This window comes from Maylandia zebra, linkage group LG22, assembly GCF_041146795.1.
Source record: "Maylandia zebra isolate NMK-2024a linkage group LG22, Mzebra_GT3a, whole genome shotgun sequence".
In the NCBI taxonomy this organism is placed as follows: domain Eukaryota; kingdom Metazoa; phylum Chordata; class Actinopteri; order Cichliformes; family Cichlidae; genus Maylandia; species Maylandia zebra.
Genome location: NC_135187.1, coordinates 20,966,753 through 20,990,926, shown reverse-complemented (window position 1 = coordinate 20,990,926; position 24,174 = coordinate 20,966,753). Strand labels below are relative to the sequence as shown.

Below are 24,174 nucleotides of genomic sequence, written 5' to 3'. Positions count from 1 at the left end.
TCGGAGTTACCTTTTTATTAGTGTTGTACTGTTCTGAGCACAATGCTCACAAGGAAAATTTTGATAAGCATGATGCCAAAATAAACCAAAACACCCTAAAGTCATTTTTCAGTTGCTTAAAATGATCATGACATCCTGATGTTTTCTTTTTTTTTTAGGTTAAAGAAAAATATGAAAATAGAGTTGACAGTACATTTAGGCACACTATTAACACATACTGTACACAGATATGCACAATTTTCATTATCATATTCATATATACTGGGGTTAAAAAAAACATGAGCCTTCCTGTATGGAGAGGTGTGCAGAAAGTTAAAGGTGATACCGCCTTCGCCATCATAAGGGACACATTATTCACCTCCCAGTAAGCGAGGCTCCAGTCCAGTCCAAGCCATGTTGTCCTGCTCAGCCAATCAGAGTCCATCGGGGCAGCTCGGTGCAAGCAAATCACAGCAGACGAGGAAGTTTCCGTCCAATGACTGCAGCAGAATGGGGCGCCGTTTAGTCAATGGGGGAGTGGGACTCCCACACTTGCTACAGTAAGTGCTTATTAGTAGTGATTCTAGTGGTCACAAGACACAGCTCTTCTGTGAACCTGTCTCACCCAATTTTTTTTTGGGGGGGGGGGGTCTTTTCAGTGGTCAGTTCATAATAACAAACCTCTTTTCACACTTCACAGGCTTCAATGCATGAAAGAAAGAGCAGTTGTTCAAGGCCACCTCTGAAGTAGCTGTCCCCCCGCCACAGTCTAATAATCATCTCTGATTATTTCTGCAAGAGTCAGCTGGGGATAAATGGGAAAATAACCCCCTGCACACCGAAAAGAAAAAAAAGAAACAAATCTAAAAAAGAAAAATCAGACTTATAAAACAAGTCTGTAAAATTAAACATTGTACTTTTATAACAACGGAATGTTAAGTTGTCGGGGGTAAGAGGACATCTCTGGGAAAAGAGCTCTCGCTTTTTCTACTATTAAAATAATTTTCAGTAATACAATGATTCAAAAATGCACATGCCTTAAAGAAAAGAAAAAAATATTGCACCAAATCCAAGTCGTTTTTCCTCTGACCAAAGGTGGTTAGGGACACATCTCCATATCTCTGTCCTGATTTCCTTGTTATGTTCAGTCATGTGAAGGAGAGCTACCTCTAGCGTGCATCTCTTGATCAGTGTACACTGTATATAGACTTAAGGCTGGTTCCCCTAGCTCACACTGGCACAGTTTCTGACAGAAGAGGGTTGCATCTTTGTGCTAACCACACACGCACGCACGCACGCACACACACACACACACACAGACTTCTGCTCAAGCCAGATACAGAACAGACCAGAGAGTACATTCTTGAATAGTTCCTGACAATAACACACCTCAGTGTGTCGTCACAGCCTCACCTTAAGGGTCATTAAAGGTCAACGTTGCATTCTTTTTCTTTGCGTGATATGAAACACAGTAATGTTTCCCCAATGTCAGAACAGTACACACACATACGAACAGCATGAGCTTTGGTTGCTGCAGGATATGAGAGTAGCATTAAAAAGGGTTCTTTGATTGGATGATCGAGGGAAGTACAGGTGATCTAAGACTTGAGAGAGAGAGAGAGAAAGGGTGGAAGAAAGTCAAGACAAGCACTGAGGCTGAGGAGAGAAAAAAAAAGGATATTTGTCACATTTTAAAAACAGCGGCTCTTAAACCCAGTGCAATCGACGTTTTTTGGTTGCGAAAACACAGTTTGCAAGTGATTTTTGCAGCTTAGATGTCTACAGCATGAGGGTGGGTTTGATTACAGCTGTGCGGCCACTTCGCTGACGTGGAGGAGGACCGCACTGGCCAACAGATAGAAGCAGGAAGGTAAGGCAAGGTGTGGGTCTAATGCTATTGAGTCCTGCAGTTTAAAAACAACGATACCTGTGGTTGGGCTCTCTGGACCATGATAAAGCAGCATCAGCTGGCCCAGAATGACGCTCAACACAACAACAACAAAAAAAGTCTCAAATGGAGCAGGGGAACTAAAAAGAAAACACAGCCAAGTTCAGTCTTGGTGCAAATTATGAGATTTGTGTTTGCGCGTGTGTCCAAGTGTTACACATCCTTCGTTTCTGTCTTGACAGAAATAATCAGCCAGATAAAATAGAGTGATTTCACCTTCAGCAATGTGTGAGGGAAGAGGAAGGGCAGAATTCTCTCTCTCTCTCTCTCTCTCTCTCTCTCACACACACACACACACACACCCCCCTCAACAACAGTCATATCAATCCCCACCACTGCCACTCACATCCTCAGCTCTCAAGTCTGTGTATCTTATCGGCCCTTGTCCTGCTGCCTCTGTCCTCTCCTGTCACCTCTTGAGGGAGGTGGATTTCAGTTTCTGGTTGTATCTATGGATGCGTGGCGAACGGGAGTGCAGCTTGACAAAGAGCTCGGGGAATTTGTACTGAGGGAACATGGTCTCCAGGAAGCCCTCCAGGAAAACGTAGACTAGGCGACGGTTCATGGGTTGGTACTGAAACATGTCAAAGACGCGGAGGATGCCCTTCCTCGTGGTATCGGCTCCGATGATGTGCTTCAGCTCATCTGAGGAAGAAGGGGGAGGGAGACGTAGATATCAGCAGCGTGAACAAGTTTGGTTCTGTCAGAGGTTACTTCCTGTTAAAACTGTGTCTTTCCTTCCCACTGTCACCAAATGCTTGCTCAGGGGGAGTTTTCTGTTGTTTTTTATTGTTCTCTCTAACGCTTCAGCATCTTTACTTTTAAGGCGACAGGTATTTGGCGCTTAATAATTAAAACTGAATGAAATTGATTTTTTGTATGAGTTTACAGCACTGCAAAGAATTCCACCTTTCCTTTGGTTCGCATTAATATTACTGGAATTTTTAGTCTGACAGCAGAAACAAAGTAAAGATATGGCACTAAAGAAAAGTGAGCATGAGTCATACAGATGTCCTCACTGCACCTCATTAGGGCTTGGCTACCTTCACATAGACACCTGATAATACAGCCTCTCAATTCTTGTATTTTCTGTGTACAAATATATTTCTAGCTCTGTGCTTTATCAGAGGTGCAAACCATCAAGGAAAGTGTGTAACTGGCAAAAATGGTCTAGTTTGATGTCACCAATATGCTTTCTCTGCCTCATTCTAGTGCGCTGACTCATAATTAGCTTATTGAACAAATGATGGTTAAACAGCATTTATACCGCCTGGACACAAGAGGGGGGCAGTGAGTTCATTTCAGTCATTTCTTAAAAGCAGACTTGGACAAATCATACAGAGGTCAGTCTCTGGGTGGTTCTCACTAACTTACTCCAGATTCACTCCTAAACTAGAATACTATTGTGCTGTACTTCAATCGTTTCTTCACACATACCAGATATCGTCTTACATCGAAATTGTTTGTCATAGTTTGGAGTGGTAGTACACAGAAGAGCAGTGGATTAAACCCCTTTATTAAAAAGCTGTTGGTGACACCCAGAAAGATGTCACAGATTCCTCCCTCCTCACAGCTTTTACTTCCATATTCAGTGGGACAAGCAGGGACTGAGAACTGCTTTTCATTTTAAGTATGAATGCTTCAAAGATAATGAGTAAGTAGATGTGGTTGTCTCTATTTATGGCTAGGTGCTAGCTTTATAAAGTGTGAGTGTGTGTGTGTTTTCACCTGGCATGATTCCCAGAAGGCTGGTTTTGGCAGCTACTCGTGTCCTCATGCGGATGTTCTTGTCCCGGCGGGGCGGGGTCTCAGCTAGAATACCATTGGGCCAGTAGGAATCCCTGTTCGGAGGCGGAGCACTAAAAGTTATACAGTACTCCTCTGACTAATCAGAGGTCTTTAAAACAAAAGGCGATGAGTTACCTGAACTTCTTGACGTAATCTGCCACCTGCTCTGGTGACGTCAGGTAGTCCACATGATCTACGATTTTCCTACAGAAAGAAGCAAACTTTAAATATTTCAAACTACTATTTGTATAAGTGATAACATTTTCCCACCTTTAACTGTATGTCAGTCTTTTTTGCAGGTTTAATGTGACACTCACCTGTTGATTGTGTCCCCATATGTGGCCCTGATGAGTTGCTGCAGAAGGTTCTTAATATTCCTGCGCAGCCACTGGTTCTTCTCTTTGAGATCAAACACCTCGTCCATCAGCAGCAGCATTACCCGGAGTGGGATATTATCATCCACCTGGAAGCAGTTTAATTTAAAGCACGGTTAAAGGAATGAAACAGCAGCACACTGACTCACATCAGAGACTTTTGCAGAGACATGTCAACGCAAAGAATGCTGAATTAAAATCTACAGGGTTATTCCTAACAGCAAAGATAATGGCAGAAGGATAAAAGCTTTTCAAATCCTCATTTTAGTGGGAACTTTTTAAGCAGTTTCTCATCACATTTAACTGATGAGCCGATGTTTGTACTCTGAGGCATTTCAAGAAAACTTTGGAAGGACTTTGCTCACATTGTCATCGAGCTGAGCAGAGACTCGACAGTGCTCAGGGTCGATTTCAGACTTGGGGAGGATTGGAGGCACCTGGGAAAATCAGAGGTTAGATTAACGACTACAGAGGATCAAGCGAAGCCCGTGCTTCACAACGTTAACTCAAAACACTTGCAGTATTAAACGGTTCTACCTTCAGTATGGATTGTTTGATATCCTGACCCAGTTTTTCTGACATGCGGCCCATGTTATCGGAGACTTTGGTCACTCCCTCTGCTAAACTGTCTGGGAAGGCTTTTACTGCATTGGACACGTTTCTCATGGAGCTCCGCAGAGGGTTCACAAATGTGTCTATCTGATGGGGGAATAAAACAAAAGCAGAAAATGTACTTTATAGACAAAATGCCAGTCACATGGTGAATAAACAGCTGATCAGTAATGAATGATTCTCCAACATACTAAAACGTTATAACACAATATCTACATATAACATCTACTATAATATATGTAGTAATTAAAATAAAAAACAAAAAAAAACTGCACAACAGTTAAACAGGTATTTGCATTTGAGAAAAGGAAATACCTTCCGTGCAAACTCTCCTTTGCCCTTGCTATAGGCCTTGTTCTCTAGGAAGTCATACACGTAAGGGATCAGAGTTGGGCAGGCCTTCACCATCTCTGGGTTCAGCAGCAACTGCAACAAATGCGCACCAAGAACTATTAATGGAAGGAAAAATGCATGACAATAAAAAAGAATAACATATATAAACTATCACATAACAACATTACCTGTAGGTAAGCATTGAGGTCTTTTTTTCTCTTCTCCAAGAAGTCTCTGTCCATGTTATTGAAGGTCTTCTTTCCTGGCAGCTTGAGGATTGATGCCAGGTTCTCAAACTAAAGCAGAGCAAGATTACAAACTGAGACTCAGAAGAAGAAAATGCAGCTGATGACTTTCCCTTATTTTCTGTCACGTTTACATTTATCGTAACAATGTTGGATGCCAGGCCAACGTTTCTATGATAGAAATAATGAGGTCAGTGTGTCTATAAGTAATTCCAGTGAGTCTGACGTTTAGGCTCACAAACTTGCCTCCAACATTTTTTTTCTCTTGTGCCGTCAATATGGCGATACAGTCACGTCAGCCACCAGGCACCACCGGCCTTTGTTTTTTACTTTAAACCGTGTAAAAGTGGTGTAATAGAGTTAAGTCCCACACACACCTGTTCAGTGATTCTCATATGGAAGTCATGGAAGTCTGAGTAGCGGCGGTAGGTCTTCCAGGCATCCTCACTGCCATCTTGGTTGCGTCTAACCACAGTGATGGTGTACAGTGCGTAGGTCTTACCGTGGTCATTGCACACCCCTGCAGCACCCCAGAAGCCGGGGAGACAAGCATCAGCTACCCGATCCGGTAATACATCCAACATAGGGAATTGGAAAATGGGGGATGGGTTGAAAAGAGCAGCGGAAAGACAGGAAGTGGGCAAAAGGGAAGTGTTGCAGGTGTAATATAGGGCAGTAAAAGAGCAAGCAGAGGGGAAAAGTGTGTATGAATGGGATAAAAGGGAGGAAAAGTGTAACAGAATGGCAGGAAAGGTGAGGGAGAGAGGGAGGAGGGGAAAAAGGAAAAACAGAAAAGTAGTGAAGGTAATGGAGTGATAGAAATAAAGAATACTGGAACAATGTGGCACGAAACAGCAGGCACATGCAGATGAAACGAGCTTAGAGGTGAAATGCTGATAGAAAACATGCAGGGAAGGACTAAAAGGAAGTAACAGATACCCAATATCCAAAAGAAAAATCACACACACACAATTCAACATGTTAGAAGAATATAAAACTAAACCACTCGGTTGGCGTACCTGTGTCAGAGATGAAGGCATGAAGGTGCATAGATTCATCATGGCAGGAATTGGGCAAGTCATCCAAAGACTGAAATCACAGGAAACAAATCATCATAAACTAATAATAATAAACAGCACAGACAGATAACCCATAAATATTAAATGAAAAGGACTCACTAGGTTTATGCTTCCTGTTGGAGAACCATTAAAGGACTCTCCATCACCATCGTCAGACCCTCGGTAGCTTGGCTCTTTCAACATGTCCAGCTCTGCAAGCATGCGGACATAGAGAGGGCTCTGCTTGAAGGACGGGTAATACCGCTCATCGCGTAGCATCATGTCATACACCTGTTGTAAAGTACAAGCAGTAGTATTTGTTAGACTGGGAGGGAAAATGCAGCGCAAGCAGGAAAAAAAAACAAAAACAAAGGGAGGGGGGAACCTTTCTCTGGATTTCATCAAATATCTCTGGCGTGGGGTCGTCTTTCCGTAGCTTCTCCCCAAGCCTTGTTAGTGATGCCTCGTCCACCTGCACCCTGGGGGACGCCTGTTAGAGCAGACAGAGCAAAGAGGTTAACTTTTCACATTTATAACTACAGAAATGAAAGACAGCTCTTTAAATTTATCTATAAATAAACGTCCCTGTTTCTAAAAGAGAAGTTCAGACACTGTGTAAAATATAGCTGAAATGAGTCTGGCTTAAAATATCGGAGGAGGCTGTGGATGCATGACATTTTCAGCTACCTTGTCAGAGAGGTATTGTTCATAGACACCCAGTGCAGCTGCCTTCAGCAGCCCTTTAGTGTCACTAGGCTGCTTCTTGCCGTCCTTCTGCCAGCTCTGCATGGCCTCCAGCTGCTGCTGCGCCGTCACCCTGTATCCCTCCACTGTGAGCCAGAAGAACAGCTCGGCCTGGGCCCCCGCTGCCTGCATGAAGTCTGGGTCAACAGACAGACAGCATTTAGTCTCCTAAATCATATGATGCATATGATATACTCACAGGTGTCTGCTTATGATTAAGACTCTGGCTACACATACATACACGGCAATCACGGCCAGTAAGTTTTATACTCAGTATTTTGGCAGCCTCTGGTTTCTGGCAGCCTCGTTTCTAAAGATCAAGTTATGATATCAAACTTCTACTTGTTTAGTTTTGAGTTTTGCTTTGATCTATGTACAAAAATGTTACACGGCATTTGAAAACCAAGCTATAGCACAAAATGTCTTTCCCTCAAAATTTCTAGATTACTCACAGCTGAGTGTTTGCTGATTGAGCATTTGGGGCAAAAAAGGCGAGTGATTTATTGACAGTTTATGGATCGGACACTGATCAATTGTCAGACAGTTCTAAGAGACATTTGGAGACGGTGAAGTTATGATATTGGAGATATTGGAGAGTCCAACTGTTTAGAATTGCAGCATTGCTTGGCTGTTTTTGTGCACAGGTGGGATTTTCATTCTGACTTTTCCTATGCTGTGTCACAAATTAAAACATTTTAGGCAGCATAAACGTTAGCATGCTTTTGTTTTTGTTTCTTGGTGCAGCCAAGATCTCAGCTGAAGTCTAGAGTAGGGATGGGTATCATTTAGGTTTTATCCGATACCGGTGCCAAACCGCTACTTTTGAAACGGTGCCGGTGCGTAAACCGGTGCTCGAACCGGTGCTTAAAGAATGGAGAACACAAACTTTGTCCAAAAACCTCTCATGTTTAACTGTTTTCCACTTTTTCTTTGGTCATTTTAGCCTTTTTTGCCAGGGTGAAGGGAGCATCTGCCATCAAACAGGAAGACAGCCGCATGTAACTACGACGGTGTTTGCTAGTTCACCTTACGTGCATTAATTTAATAACGTGGTTAGCCTACTCAACGTAAATTACACACGAACAACATTAAGCTACTCACGCAGAGAAGAACGGCTGCTGCTGCCATCATCATCCGTCATCATTTCTGCTACACTGACAGGGCTAGGGGCCAGGACTCTCCTCTTCGGGTTTTTGGGGGATGTTGCTAACTCCGGGTCCGATAACAGGCACCACACCCGCACTCGGTGTGAGGTCTTGCAGCAAGCTGTCAAATACGGTGCATTTCTCGGCTTTTAAAAAAACGCTATGCGTCGCCAGGTGTTTCATCAGATTCCAGGTGATACTGTGCAAAGGAGGTAACATCTTAAAGCACTTGTTGCAGGCTGCTGAGTTTGCATCTTTTGCTGTGAAGTACAGCCAGACTTTTGACCGCTTCGCCTTGGGCATTTTTAACCTGTAGCTCTGCTCTAAGAGAACGTACGTACCTGGGCCCGCCTACTATCCTCGGAAAGGTAAAATGATTGGCTAGAATCCAAAGTGTATGACATCTCAGGAAAAAAAAAAGCACCGAAATAAAGCACTGAAATGTGCGCTGCTTTTCGGTCTGGTTACTACCGTTTATGTCAGAACCGAGGTGACCGTGCATTTGCCTTGGCTGCACCCGATTTGTGGAATAACCTTCCTATTGCCATCCGCGCATCCGATTCTATCCAATCATTGAAATCATGGTTAAAAACCTTTTTATTTAACCTTGCCTTTCCTGCTCGTTAATGCCTGTATCTGATTCCTACACTTACTCTATTTTCCCTTTTATACATATCTTTTATGGCTTTGTGCTTTTAACATGTTTTTACTTGATATGCATTTTATGCTATTCTTGTGTGTTAGTGACATTGACCTGTTAGCACATTTGGTACTTTGTTATGGTCTTATAGTATTTATGTTTTATTTTCTTTTATGTGAAGCACTTTGGTATATCGTTGGTTTTTAAATGTGCTCTATAAATAAAGTTGTATTGTATTGTATTGTTTTTGTCATTATGTTTAGGCTAATGGGAATTCTCCAACCTTTAAAGATTCTCACACCGACATAAGCGACAGCAAAAGAGCATGTCTAAAAAAAAAACAGAGGCTGGAGTCCTACACTAAAGCCCTAACATTCATGTGTTAGGGCTTTAAAAAACATATGATTAACAGAAAAGTTCAGAGTTATAACTACAGTGACCTTTGGCGTCTATGTGATACGTGAGGTGTTGATGCACTTACCCATGAAGAACTGCAGGGCTATGTTGTGGACGAGGATGTGATCCAGCGGGATGACACACAGCTTTCCAAAGTTGGCTGCCAGCTTAAAGGCATCAACCTCCTACACAACACAGGAACCGAATAAGTAAAGAAGAAGAGAGCAAAGCATTAACATAACCAACGCGGACTTTGAGCAAAACCAGCTGACACCTGTGCAGACAAGGCTGTGCGATGCATGTTTACTCCCCTGCAGTTTCTCACCTTGCCAGACTGCAGTCTCTGGATCCTGGTCTCACACACCTTCTTCACAAACAGAAGACTGTTGATCTGGTTCTTGATCACGTTAATGTCTGAAGGACAGAGAAACAAAAAGCCATCAGGGCAGAAGAGGAAAGCAGTGTGCTGTTTCAATTAACATTCTGTAGTTACTGAATGAAAACAATCAGTTTTGAGTGTGTGTGTCTGATGCAAATGGAAAGAAAAAAGCGAGCGCCCACCGTCTCCAGCAGTGTCCAGGGAGCGGAGAAACTGCAGCTCCTCCAGCACCTTGTCTCTAACGGCCTCCAGCTCAGCAGGCTTATCTGTTAACTTCAGGATGTTCATGAAGGCTTCATAGTTACAGCTGTTATCCCGGATCTACACATAAAACAGGACATACAGCTACAAACACCAGCACCAAATCTCATTTGGTCTCCCAACCCTTAAATTAAACAGTTTCTTGGACAGTTTGGGGTGGTGTTAAACCTCACCATCCATATGACAAACTGGTTGATGTAGTCTGGGTCACTCAGCTGGTTGATCAAAGGAAGCAGCACACCACGCGCTAGCACCTCCTAAAAAACACACCACAGTGTATTTCCAGGCATGCTCGCTGTAATTTACACTACAAACATGTCACTGTACAGCACATTCAGGGGGATGCCGTGGCGGCCTGGCAACCAACATGGCAGCATTTGGCATGTGGCTTTTTTGTGATGAACACACAAACACTGGTTAATGGCATACATATGCATTTTTTATCTCTTATTTGCACCTCACACTAGTTTTTTTTCATGCACTCACCCTTAGGAAGTATCTCATATTCTTATTGTGGAAGTCTCCAGGAGGTAGTAACAGGTACAGAAGCAATTCACACAAGTCCCGAAGAAACCCTGACACACACATGCAGAACAGGGTTACAAGCTAGAACAAAAAAGTTCCTCATAACTGTGAAATGTAAGGCCAGAAACAGAGGCGTGTTTACCTTCTTCATCTTTGTGTGAGGTGCACACAACATCTCGACAAATCTTCCTTTCCATCTCCACCTCAGCCTCAAAGAAAGACTCCATCAGATCATCTGTTATGTCCCCTGTTCAGAAATCACTATTTAGTTACAGTCGTCACTATTCTTAAAACAGCTCTCAAGACATGGCAAACACGTTAATAAGTGCAGGGAGTGTGATGTATGCACGTACTTAGTTTGTCTTCTCTGTCACCGAGGCGATCCTGGGCTTTTCTGAAAACACGTAAATGTGTGGCAAAGTCGTCCACCAGGCGAGTGGTGAAGTAAGGCTGCCAGTCCACCTCTTTGGACCTTTGCATACAAATATACACAAAATATAGATTGCTTGATTTTTTGCTAAATATATTAGACATATAATGCGTTTGAGTGTGTGTGTGTGTGTGTGTGTGTGTGTGTGTGTGTGTGTGTTACCGTGTGGAGAACTGGACAAGGGCATTTTGCAGCGTCTGTCTGATCTCTAGTAAGAAGGACTCATCTTCACTCAGGGTGTAGTACCAGTATTGGATGTAGTCTCTCAGTGCAAACTGGATCACCTAAAGAGACATAAGGAAAAAGTGAGGAGTTAGGCAAAATTCTGTAAAGACAATTCAGACTGAGTGAAGTGAGAACTAGAGAGAGGGATCTGACTGAATTGTCAACACAAACCTGGATAACCCTCTGATTCATCGAACAAACATGGAAGTAGATAAGAACAGTGATTAAAAGTCAAAATGCCAAGGTGATCATTTTAATCACATTTTCTGAAATAATCTCCACTGATAAACTGCCGGTAAGCAGAAATCTCACGACAGCTCAATTACACAGGAGCTGAGTAAACAGGAAGCAGAGGGCTGGCTGTTTGTGCAAAACATTACAGAGACACAACATTAATGGAAGACTGAAGACTTCTTTGTTTAATTCAAAAAATGAGATGAAAGTGTTACTGTAAGTATAGGGCTCGGGATTATACTCTCTTAAGGATGCACAGATGGGAGTACATGGATACAGATACAGTTTTATTCACCCTTTGATGACAATATCTATGCCACTTGAACTCAAACAGACCACATTACCCCCTCAGTTGGTAGAAAACAGGGCTTTGGTGGTATAAAAGAGATTGGGAGAGACTGCAATGTGAATAACTGTATATATTGCTACAGTAAAGGGAACAAGCAGTCATGTGCAAAAGGTAATTTTCACAGCTGCCAAAAACTAAGTACAACTTTACTGCTTTCATAGCTATTGAGGGTCAGTAACACCCAGGTGCTGCTAATCAAGTGCCATGTGAGGCAACAAGGCTTAGGCTTGCAAAGTTGGATCTGAACAAACCACAAGACTTCTGGAACAATGTGCTTTGAACAGCCCAGACCAAAGTGGAGACATTTGGCCCCGAAAACCAAATACAGCAAATCAGCACAAACACTTCATACCATGTGTCAGCACAGTGGTGGAGGGGTGATGATATTGGCTTGTTTTGCAGCCACTAAGTCGACCGTGAACTCCTCTGCATGCCCAAGTATTCTGGTTAAAGGTGTCATCTGTCCAACAACTAAGCCACTTAAGCCTGGATCAAACTGGGTCATGCAACAGGACAGAAAGTCAGAGAAAGTCCAAACCTCAACCTGACCGATAAGATCAAACACTAAAATTCCTTGATGACACGATTGTCTGCGAAATCATTTACCAAAAAAAAAAAAAAAAAAAAAAAAGGACACCAATTCTGCAATAAAACACAAACCAGGACTTTTCTAACTAAAACTACACCAGCAATGTTTCTGACTGGAGCCGTGGATGCCAAGTATAAACCACGTAAAAAGTTACAGGTTTTAAAACGAAAGGGTGTGGAAGTCCCATCAGCTGAAGCTACAATATGAATCAGTGCAATACAGGATGAGAGGGAGCTGTGACTAATGAAAAAAGTGCTTATGTGAGCACATACAAGAGGGAAAAAAATGCCCAGACAATGTGTCAGAAAATAGTGACCACACATTTATTTCAGGGCGCAAGATTCAGCATTGTGCGACTTTACATTTCTCTGTGCAAGATCTCAAGGTTCACATGGAACTGAAAAGATAAATGAGAATTCCTAGAAACGGGCAAGGGGAGAGGAGATGCCATGCTAGAGCCGTTAGCGTCATCTGACCGGCACTAACTGCTGTGTCTGCACTTAACTCTGCCGGCCACACCGCTTTGCTGAGGACGTGCTAAAAAGTTTTCTGCTGCAAGTGTGGTAATCACAGAGCGGCATGGAAAGAGAAACTGACTAATAAACACAAGCTACAAAGTCGTTCTTTCCATTCTGCAATGCTTGCATAGGAACCATCAGTTAGACGATCAACTTGCAAATGTGTCAAGATGAGTTTAAAAAAAAAAAAAAAAAAAGCAGTACAAACACTGTTGCATCACATGTCTCACATGTCACAGTCTGCAATGTCCACAGTTTACAAAGGACAAATTACACAAAGAGCTTTGGTGTAATCGTACAGAGTTTCCAATGATGTCAGACTAGTTGTCTAATAAAACAATAAAAAGAATCTCACTGTGAAAAAGTCACTGTGTGACAGATGTAAGGATTTTTATGTAAAAACTGGGGAAATAAAGACAAAACATTGCAAGCTGTGCCAGAAAATAAACGTTTAACAACACCGGAGGAGCTTCATTCTGCTTAATGTGAAGAATGCCGCTGGAAACATGTACCACCAACATGGTTTCTATTACAAAGCACGACACTGGTACACAAAATAATTTAATTAAGTCATTTTATAATTGAATCATGTCACATTTTCCTGCTTTTGGCATGTTGGAAAAATGAATTTTGCTCTGACAAAACAATACATCACAAGAAAGACACAGAGCTCACAGAAGAAAACACCTGAAATGCAGACGTTACTGGGTCATGCAGTGTTTGACAGCCAGTACTTCTCTCTGATGCCATTAAGTCACTGACCTGGGCCAGCTGAGCTGATGGGTCAGACAGAGATTTAAAGGAGCCGGAATCCAAAAAGTCTGGAGTATTAGCATTTGTCAGGCAGGGACCTTCTCTAAGCTTCTCCCTGTAGCTGCTGTCCCATTATCACAAGTGCACTGCCCACTCTTAGCTGGGTGGGCACTGATTAAACCTCTCTTAAACCCACATTAGCTAAAACTTTTTATTGTAAATGTCTGAATGTTAAACAAGTAAAAAAAAGTGTTCTACCATAATTCTTTCAGTTTCCTGTAACTGCCTTTGGGCTAATTTGTATGTAATTCCTTATAATGATTTTTGACACTTAGTCTCACTCAGGCCCTTTTTTTAGTGGGCTGGAGACATTAATGTAATGAGCTGAGCCAAAAATGTGACATCAACAGACTGAATGGAGTGGCGTCACTGCATGAATCATGACTCCTTCACAAGAATCAAACCTGGCACTGAGGAATATGGACATGCATGCCGCCTCCTTGGCTCTCTAATTTTAGGAAGTCTGACAAAAAGCCATACACCGAGCAGCACGTATAACATCTTCATGTATTCCGTTTTTGTGTAATTATCAAATGACATCGCAGGATGTTTGGGCCACCTTGCTGTAACAACTCTACCTACATTGAGGTGGTACTCAAATTTAATAGAAAATAACCAAAACTGAGTAGAGCAAAGTCCAGCAGTGTTGAGTAGATGCTAGTGGAAAAGAAGCTTTAATGATCATGAGTGTCATTTTCTGAAGTTAGACCCAGCTCCTTTAAAGGCAGTGCTATCAAGGCATTACAAGTAATATAAAATTTTGAATTTAGAAAATAATACTTATCAAAACTCAACCAATTTCTTGCAAATTATTAGCTAATCATCTTATAAAATGTAAACATGCACTTGCTGTGGTAGTGACATGATGAAAGGGGCAAGGTGTGCTTATAAAGAAATGAATACAATTAGTACTGACACAGAGCTTTGGCCATGTGTTGTATGCCATACGATAAAACTGGTCATCTATGCTTCCCTACCTATGAAACACATGTACAGGGAATCACAAGACCTATCACAAAGACAGGCACATAAACACACACCTGCTGTAGTGGTTCATCTATGAAACTCGAGCCTGTGAGTCTTCTGTCAATTTTTATAGGCTTCATCTCCAGCTTCATCTCATCCAACGTCTGAAAGAGACAAAACATAACCCACAGTGAGACAGGAGTAAAGTAATCAGAGAAAACTTTAGTGACCTCCGTGACATCTGGCAGGCCGGGTCATCTGTTTGCACAGGCGAGGTCGAAGTGCGTGTATTTTACCTTCAGTATACCAATTTGTGTGGGTGGTAAGTACGAGTGCTCGCACTTTTCCAGGTGTTTCTCCGAGTTAATCTTTCCATAAAGCAAAGTGACCGCAAAGCCCCTGCAAAACAGAAATGTAATTTAGAAATCAGCAAAAAACTTATGAGCCAAGCTCCTGATGTGTTGTGGTTAACTGTGAAGCTTAAAGAGGTTAGATTGGCTTCAAACGTCTCACTGCTCACCCTCCAATGAAGCAGAAGATATAAAAGGCCAGGTAGAATATGGCAAAGGGTCCAAAAGTGACGAGGAACAGCACAACTCCAAGACCCCCCCATCCCCAGATGGACAGACTGGCCTGAAACACACAAGACAAAAAAAACACATACTCAATACACAATTCAATTCACCCCATACTCAGCTAGACTGATGATAATATTCTATAAACACATATAATGACCATTAATGGTCCTCCACAGAGCAGAGGGGAGGGAGATGTCTGCGCAGGAAGACATTACATAAAAGAGTGTCAGACAGAAACTGTGTGTGTGTATAATCCTGTACAATCACATCCTATGGTGTTCCTGTTGTTGTCAGTACAGGAAACAGAGCTCGTTTCAACCCTTTTCCAGCTCCAACTTTAGCCCATAGTTACTTGAGTATCTCCTTTTTTAGCCTTATCATATTAACAGGTACAGAAGAAGCTTTTTAAAAAACAAAACAAATGAAAACACAAGCTATACTGATAAGTTATGTCCCCTAAGTGTATGCTTAAGGTCATGATAGCAGGTATGAAACCTCAGGAGGGGTCTGCTGCACATATTAAACCAGGCCGCGGCACCTTAGAAAATAGCTGTGAATGTGTTGTTATGAGTTACAGCTGCTTATACAAGGATCCTTAAATGTTCAAGGAAAAAAAAGCCTTCAAAAATGTTCTCACTGTGAAGCCATCAGATAGAGTCACTGACAGGCATCACGATCAGTGGTGATGATCTTCGGCTGCCTTACGTTCATGTTAGAGTTCCTTAGATAAACAAATCCTGTGACGGAGCCAGAGAGGAGCACACAGAGCTTCCTTTGGACACTGAGACATTGTTCTCACTGTTACAGTCGACTGCCACCAGTCGGATGACACACATTAGACTAGCTGCCAACAGTGTCACATCCATAAACAGAGGCCAGTCAGTTTACTGTGTAGATACAGAGCTAGACTAATTAGTAGGGCTGTTCGATATAACGATATATATCGGATGACGATATAAAAACATCTATCGTTTCATTTTATGCTATCGTTTGTTTTGTGGTGTCGCAAAATAAACTGTTTACCGCAATGTTTTTCATTGTTTTGATTGTCACTGTAGTGGCTATATTAATTTCTTAAAGTTCTCTCTTTCGCTCATATTTCATATAACCACACTACGGACAGACAAGCGCCTGTTTTTATGTGTTGTCGTTAGCAACAACGACGGTAAAACCATCGCGTGTCTGCTTGTTTATGTTCCACATAAACCTTTCACAATAAAGCTCAAGATCTTGATGAGACTTTTCAAAATAAACTGAATCACGTGAAAGAGCATGCAGAGTATTTACGGATGAGAAGCAAAAAAGAGCTGTCAGGTGCTGAAAAATAAACCTTAGATTCAAACGTTAGAACAGGCTTTTACGCTGTGTAATAAATACTCACAAAGAAAACGGCAGCCGTTACAACTTATGTCTAAAAATGCATCCTTTAATGCATCGGTTAAAACACTCGACTCCAGGTACACGACGCCCAGCTGGAAACACTTCACGCAAGACGAGCTGCCCGAGATTCACAGAATTTACAAAAAATGTTAAAACTTTGTGATTTATATTGTTATCGGACGACAGATGTCTTATATCGGGATATGAGTTTTGGTCATATCACACAGCCCTACTAATTAGTGCCAAATACTATTAAGGCATATGGACAAATGAAAAGAATAATGAAGAGTAATCTGTGGCTCCACAGACATGCAAATGCACAGTTTTCTTGCTTAACGCTAAAAGATAACTTAGCTATCCAAACATCCATCTTCTTCAGTTCATCCAAGGCCTGGTTCTGGGGGCAGCAGTCCAAGCACAGAAGCCTAGACCTTCAGTTTATCTGGGGGAACACCAAAGTGCTCGGGGGCCACCCGAGAGACATAATCTCTCCAGCGTGTTCTAGGTCTGCCCCAGGGCCTCAGACTTGGAGGTGCCGATTCTCATTCCCGGTGCTTCACACTCAGCTGTAAATTGCTCCAGTGCGAGCTGGAGGCCACCACTTGATAAAGCCAACAGAATCACATCATTTGCGAAAAGCAGAGACGAGATTCTGAGACCACCCAAGTGGAAATCCTCCGCCACTTGACTACGCCATAACAACTATGAACAGAATCGGTGATCTAGATAAATGATGATAAAAGAGGAGTGAACATGTTTGAATTAATGAACCTCAATTTACAGTACTGGCTTAAATGTACACTCTACACTGTAGCCTGATGTGAAAAGTACACATATGAAAGCTATGTTAGGTCTTTCAATAATATCCAGTTACACATTTTGTTACCATTATAATTTAGGAGTAAAAATATGCTATATCTACGGTAAATGGACTGGTTCTTATATTACACTATTCTACTCATCATAGCACTTTACTAATTGACTCATTTACCAATTCACACAATCACTTTTTTCTATGCTCTTTCTATGTAAGTGCTTTCATTCACGCACATTCATTCTCTGACAGACACATTGGAGAGCAACTTGGGGTTAGTATCTTGCCCAAGCATATTGTGCCATGCAAACAAATGCAGGCTGCATGAACACCAACCTTCCGATTAGCAGAAGACCTGCTCTACCACCTGAGCTACAGCCACCGCCCATGAAGACCGTGAGGCACCAATCTGTTTATTAACTTAATTAGCACTGGTGTCACCGGTTTTATGCATTTCAGTTTTAAAACAACGACAACAAAACAAACCGCACAATATTCATTACGTTTGTGACAATTGTAATAGCAGAAGAATACACAAACACCAGCACATTGCCCACTGCAATATTGGCTCGATGGAGGAGTTCAAGACTATAAATCAAGCTTCAAGCTACTGTGGAGGAGCTGCTGTGATGCATTGACAGATTATGACGTTAAGGACCAACAATGGTCAGAGCTATAGGCAATAGAGAGGTATTTTTTCCCCACTGATGCATTACTCAATATCATTCATAATAAATTTAATCTGTCTCGCTATAGTTTGATGTCGCACATGCAGCCCCAGAGCACACAGGTAAGTGTACACACATTATTGCAAGGTGCACTTACGAGGTAATTAGAGGAAACAGGAGGATATTTCAAACTTCAGCCTGACATTTTTGTTTGTATGGCAGAACTCTAATTAAAAATAAGTTAATAAATTAAATTAATAAATTAAAAAGAAAAAGGAAAGAGCCAGTGAATTTTATGACATCAGCGATGTCATAAAAACCTGCTATGATGTACGACTTGGAGATGGCTGCACTGAAAAAAAAGACAGGAGACCGAACTGCAGGTGGCAGAGTTGAACATGCTAAAATTTTATACAGAGCTGCCAAGCGGGAGGAAAAGAAGAAGATTCCTGCATGCAGTAAAGGAGGACATGCAAAGGTTTGGTGTGACTAAAAAGGATGCTGAGGATAGGGTGAGATGGAAGCAGATTATCTGCTGTGGTGTCCCCACAGGGACAGGCCTGAAGAAGAAGAAGAAAGGGACAGGTATCCTAACATCTGAGTCATGATAGGTTTAAAGACAACTATGAAGCTTCTTTTCATTCAAAGCAAAGTTCCTAGACGCAGGAATGCTCAGTGAGGAGTACAATGTACAACTCTCTTTTTTGTCTACTACAGAGCCCAATATGTTTATGAATGTTTTTCATGTTAAAAAAATGTGAAATATGTACATTTTAGAATGCAATGCCCACTTGCTTCATACAATATCTCTGAATTTATAGATTATGAATTTAAGCAGTCTAATACTGGTTGCTATTGTTCAGATGGGTTTGCTTGCTGACTTGACCTTGTCAGCATGAACGTCTTTATTAAAACTGGCCATAATTGTTTGTCCTGGTCCAGAACTGGAGCAGATAAAACTAGAACAAACACAGCCTCTCAGTTGGATCAGGTTTGAAAAAGCTGATAACGGGCAATTTGAAACAATAACTTCACTAGTACTGGTTCAGATCTTAAAGCAAAGCATTTTTAAAGTCTTACTCTGAAGCACTTTGGACCGCATATGCGCACGAATAGTGTTACATAAGTAAATCTGACTTGAGGTGAACTTGTGACGTCCCTCCTCACCACATCAGCTGAGGCTAGTTTCACAGTAAATAGGATAAATTAAAACCTGAGGCTGATGGCTGTCACTGAGGACCTTCTGACCCTGATGTTGCTTACTCATCAGAGTCAACTAGACAGGCACTGACAGTGTGCAGGCCAAGACATATGGGTCACATTAACAGAACAGCAGGATCTTTGAGAGTGCCTTGGAATAAATGCTGCATACCTGCCTGTCACTTTGTTTACAAATGTGGTTATGGGAGAGGCAGGAAGTATTAGAGGACATTTATATGCAGTGTAATAACCCTGTTGGGTACATGCAGTTCTCCACCCTATATTTCACCCTGTCTTGTACCAAGGGTGACATAATTTCACTATCTCGGTTGCATAAGACATTGCAGTTTTTCTTATTGTTGAAACACCTTAACTGACTACACAAACACAGGAAGGACAATTTCCAACCTTTTCCTCAATTTCTTGCCTCTATTATAAAAAGCACAATTTTGATCTATATGGATGTAAAGAAATCAACTACTGCGAACATTGACTATAATAAAATGTCTCAAACTTATATGAATAAACTGAAGTCCAGGCTGCAGAATGTGTTCAAACTGGCTAGACTAACCCTCTTCCTTAAGTCATAAAGGGCGAGAACAAAGTCACTGATTGCAGGGTTGGGAGGAGAAATAGGGCTGGCCAGCAGAGAGAACCATTATTACAATTTAACTAGGAGTGTAGCAACACAGAGGAATGCTTTTCAGAAAGGTTGCCACAAAATGTGACCATCAAAAACAGATCCACGTGTCCTGATATCTAACACAACCAAGAGAACTATAACATATCAGCCAGAATCCTTTTATCATTTAAAGGAGATCCAAATTAAACCGCCGTGCAAACAAAGAAACAGTCTGAACTGTTGTTCAATTTCCTCCCACACTTACATCACAGGGAACCAAGCAGGTACATTTTCAGGAGAGTTTGAAAACTTTTTGCCAAACCAACAAAGTCATATTTACTACCATAATCTACATCCTCAGCCTGATGGTAGTAAAGAACAATTATAATACATCACCATCACACACGCTAACAGTGTGATGGTGTAGTAGTAACTTATGGATTTTGTTAAAGATTTTTGCTAAACAAGATCCGGGTCCAAAGTTAGCAAAGCTAATGCTTGTGACTAACATCTGAATAAAGGCAGAGTGCAACTAAATTTAGCCCACGGTGGAGGGGCAACCAACTTTCCACTGACTTTGTATTTGGTGAAGGTGCCTCCCTATCAAGTGGCTTCACTAAACTACAGCAGCTTGTCAACACGGAGCCAACATAAGACGTAACTGAAGCTAGCTAGAAGCATTTCATTTGCATTTCAGCTCCTAGATACATATAATATTTATTTGTGTTTTCCTTCCAGCTGGTGCAGAGTGTAAAGTGTTGTGCTTTGTCTATACTAAAATAGGACCAAAACAGGGACATATGTAACTGTACTCACCAGAGCAAACCACAAGCTATGCTGTGCTTACTGCAGCATCCAGCAGTTAGTTAGGCAAATCATCTTATTAATCATCTTAAACATGTTTTTTAATAAATAACACAAAAGGTAAGTAATGTGTACACTTATGAGAAAGAGTGTTTTTAGACGTACTGAAGCATATACAGTCTGATCAATTACACCCTTTAAAATTCTGTGACTCCTGAGAAAGAGACTGAATGTAGTTCAAAAGGGAAATGCAAGTATATGTTTGACGTCAGTGGTGCTAGTAAGCAGCAGTGAATGTGCACGCTATCAGTAGGACTGTGTGATGAGACTGTGGAGGCTTGGCTCTGTAGAAGAGATGATAACTGACACTCGTGAGTCATTACAGCTTACACAGGGCTTAAAACATGAACCATCTGTTCCAGTGATTAACACCCAAGCCCATCAGGGATCCTCACATCTGAATATCTAGGCAATTCCTTATGCAATACACACTAAACAGACACTCATTAACACAAAAGTGACAGTATTAAAGGCACTGGGCGAGATCACAGATGCAGATGGGCACTGAAGTACCGCTCTCATGCATTTCAAATTGTTAGTGGCTGGATGTTACAGCATGACTTCAAAGACAATTTCAGAAGACATGTTTAAAAACATCTGTCAAAACCTGCTTCATCATCCTGAAAGGATGCTCAGGGATAAAAATCATTACCTGTGTGAATATGCTGGCCAAGGATCAAATACAAAAATATAATTGTGGACTTTACTAGGCTTCAAACAAAGACATATTTTTATTTTCTAAACTTTAATATAACCAATTTAATATTTTGAAATGAATCTATATATTTGTGTTTTAATATTTCTTACAAATTTACTTACAAAGAAGTAGAAGACAATCTAGAATTTAAAAGGAGTAAAACACACAGAGGCAGTGGGTTTTGAAGAACGCTCTGGATGCCCTTGACTCCAGGCACATTCAGATATTCACACGTAGCCTCTTATCAGTGTGTCTGAGAATATTTTTTCCCTAACTTTCCACCATGGACGTGCACACACACGCATGAAGAACTACTCAAGGGTGGATATTTCTATTTTTGTGATCAATGTAAGTCCTCAAGTGCTTAGCTGCAAACCCTGGGTAGTGTAGTCATTAGGTGAAAGGTTAACTAGGCCCATTAAAGCTCTCCTGTGGGAGATCATGCCTGAGAGAGAGAGAAAGTAAATGGGTCTGACTGATCGTGCTGGCCTAATCCACCAGGACCACTGAAATGCAAAGAGCTGCTATATTAACCTTAGGATCAAAAAGGCAGAAGTAGTAATGATGTTAATTTCCAGAGAGGACAAGAAATGTTGTAGTTCACTTCTCTCCAGGATTTGAACTTTATTACAAATTAATAACAGCATACTAATGACCCTGAAAACTGAATGAGCAAATGGTCCAGCTTGTTTTGTCTAGTTCCCCTGAGTTGTGGTTTGATACTGTTATTACCCTGGGGAGGGTAAAGTAAGCCACACCCCTCCTCTGTCACAAACAGTGTCCCCAGCTGCTACTTTTCACCTTCCAGTGAGAAGCAGCTCCAGGAAGGCAATAACTGGTTATTTATACTCATTATGTATTCAGCTAGTAGCGATCATCAGGTTGGCAGTAACCCAACTAGAACTGAAACTGTAACACACAACCAATGAGCATGCGGTGGGAACTGAACTTAAGCCTTATCGAGGCGCTGCAGTAATCATGACTGTTAACAACTCCAAATCTGATGAATCATGTGAGCTGCGTCGTGTCTCGGCATGACCTAGACACACTGTACATATATCTGGATGAAAAGACAGGTCTGAACAGAGCTTAATTCATGAGAGCTGTGAGCCTCTTTGGCAGGGAAACAACTTGAACAGCACGTAGAAGGAAGAGGAGATACACTAGCAGGCCTGATGTGACAGCATGCTGGACTTAATATCTACCAAGCTTTGATTAAGGGAGCTTAACGAGGTTTAGCAAGTGCTAAAAAGCACAGAGATAACGCTGTGTGGCTGTGGACGAGCACACGTGCACTCCCATCAAACTCAATATACAAAGGTGAATTGATCAAGTTGTGTAGACAGGCCACTCACTCACAGAAGCAACTGAACTACAAAGGACTACATAAAACAAAGCGATATCTTTCATTGATTTCTTACTAAGGTTACCAGAGACTAACATTTCCAAATAGCAACTAAGCCAACTAAGTGTAACACGTGACTGCCCACCTCACCTGCAGCTCAGATGAGGTGGGCAGTCTGCTCTTTTAGCTGTCCTTTCAGGTCGCTAAACTGGGGGGCATCCCGTGAGATGTAAAAAAAAAAATCTCTGCAACCACTGATCAACAACAATGGCCTTTATTAATATTTCAAGACAAGCCTGCGTTAGGCCGTTTAGATGTGTATGAAAGGAGGGAAGAAGCCGGTATGACTGACAAGCTTATCCACTACATCTCAACTTGACATCAGTCATTAATGCCTGAAAATTGATTTCCCACACCATTCACACTGTCTGCATCTAGGTGTAACAGCGCAACACGTTTATTATCGACATAAATGTTTGCATCCAATGCAGATTGATCAACAGTGGACCGCAACTGCGCCGATACAAAAATGTAACTTTCCTTAGTTAGTCTCTCTAGCCGTCAGCCAATCTAACGCCCAGCTCACCTGTATTCGTTGTAATGTAGAAATTCGTTTGTGAGTATCTTCATTCATAATATAAACGCAGACGACCGACATTGCCTGTGTCGAGCTAATTCCAGCGCAGTGTTGACAGTGCGGATATCCTAAGCCCGTCGTATTAACTTAGCGTTAACGGTGTAATCCCGCGCTGACTGCCACTTATAGCTGACATGCTTTGTGAAAACACAGCGGCAGCGAACAGTCCTCTCTCCCGGCTCCCGTGTTTACCTGCGGGGATAGGCGCTAGCTGCTCCAAGCTAACTAGCTATGTCAGCCACAAACTACTGTACCAACACGCGCGAGACTTTTTCACGGGAGATAACTTACCTCTGCAAACATCGTCTAAAAGGCTGTAAGTTGCGGCGGCTCTGGCTAACCCCACCACATTGTAACATGCGAAGAGGAGGTGATTTTCTTGGTTAAAATCGGTCGTATTTCCAATCTCCGTACTGTCTTCGGAGCGTCGCCATGTTTGCAAGGTTTACGTCGTGGGTGCCCCGTTTCTGGACGTGGTCACGCCATTGGCTGGGAGGCGATGACGCCACATGCAGCGATAATCACGATTGGCTGACCTAAATAAATTATTAGTTCACAAATTTCTGACAGACTGTACCCAAACTGTAAGTCATTTTCAGCCAATGTTTTTTTTATCTCTTGTTATCTCGCACCAGGCCTTATGAAATAGAGAAAATAATCATCAAGTTAACAACAGCATTAACAGTTTCCAGTAAATGCAATTACAGCAAGTCGTTGAAGCCTAAAGCATCAGCAGACCATCACACTACCAGCCCTATGATTGACTGTTGACTGTTTTATGTTCTTATTATGAAATGCGGTGTTAGTTTTACACCAAA

The 24,174-nt window shown here is 41.8% G+C and overlaps 1 protein-coding gene across 3 annotated transcripts; it reads right to left on the bottom strand.

Moving 5' to 3' along the window:
• snx13 (sorting nexin 13) lies at positions 1–23,818 on the bottom strand. 3 transcript variants are annotated; one of them, XM_012918307.3, is made up of 25 exons: positions 23,648–23,818; positions 15,072–15,184; positions 14,848–14,950; positions 14,626–14,715; positions 11,020–11,141; positions 10,781–10,899; positions 10,570–10,674; positions 10,389–10,477; positions 10,076–10,159; positions 9,824–9,962; positions 9,588–9,676; positions 9,348–9,447; positions 7,025–7,218; positions 6,723–6,827; positions 6,458–6,628; positions 6,299–6,368; positions 5,657–5,835; positions 5,223–5,330; positions 5,017–5,127; positions 4,627–4,788; positions 4,455–4,526; positions 4,033–4,178; positions 3,851–3,919; positions 3,656–3,768; positions 1–2,572 (listed from the first exon to the last, which is right to left on the bottom strand). In XM_012918307.3, exons 1-25 carry the CDS (start codon positions 23,657–23,659, stop codon positions 2,337–2,339), a joined length of 2,901 nt encoding a protein of 966 aa, XP_012773761.2. In that variant the 5' UTR covers positions 23,660–23,818; the 3' UTR covers positions 1–2,336. The 3 variants fall into 3 exon arrangements, with proteins under 3 accessions (XP_012773761.2, XP_004547995.2, XP_004547996.2); XM_004547938.3 differs by lacking the exon at positions 23,648–23,818 and adding an exon at positions 23,306–23,450; XM_004547939.3 differs by lacking the exon at positions 23,648–23,818 and adding an exon at positions 23,306–23,449 and having other exon boundaries at positions 5,657–5,799.
• Positions 23,819–24,174: the final 356 nt, after the last annotated feature.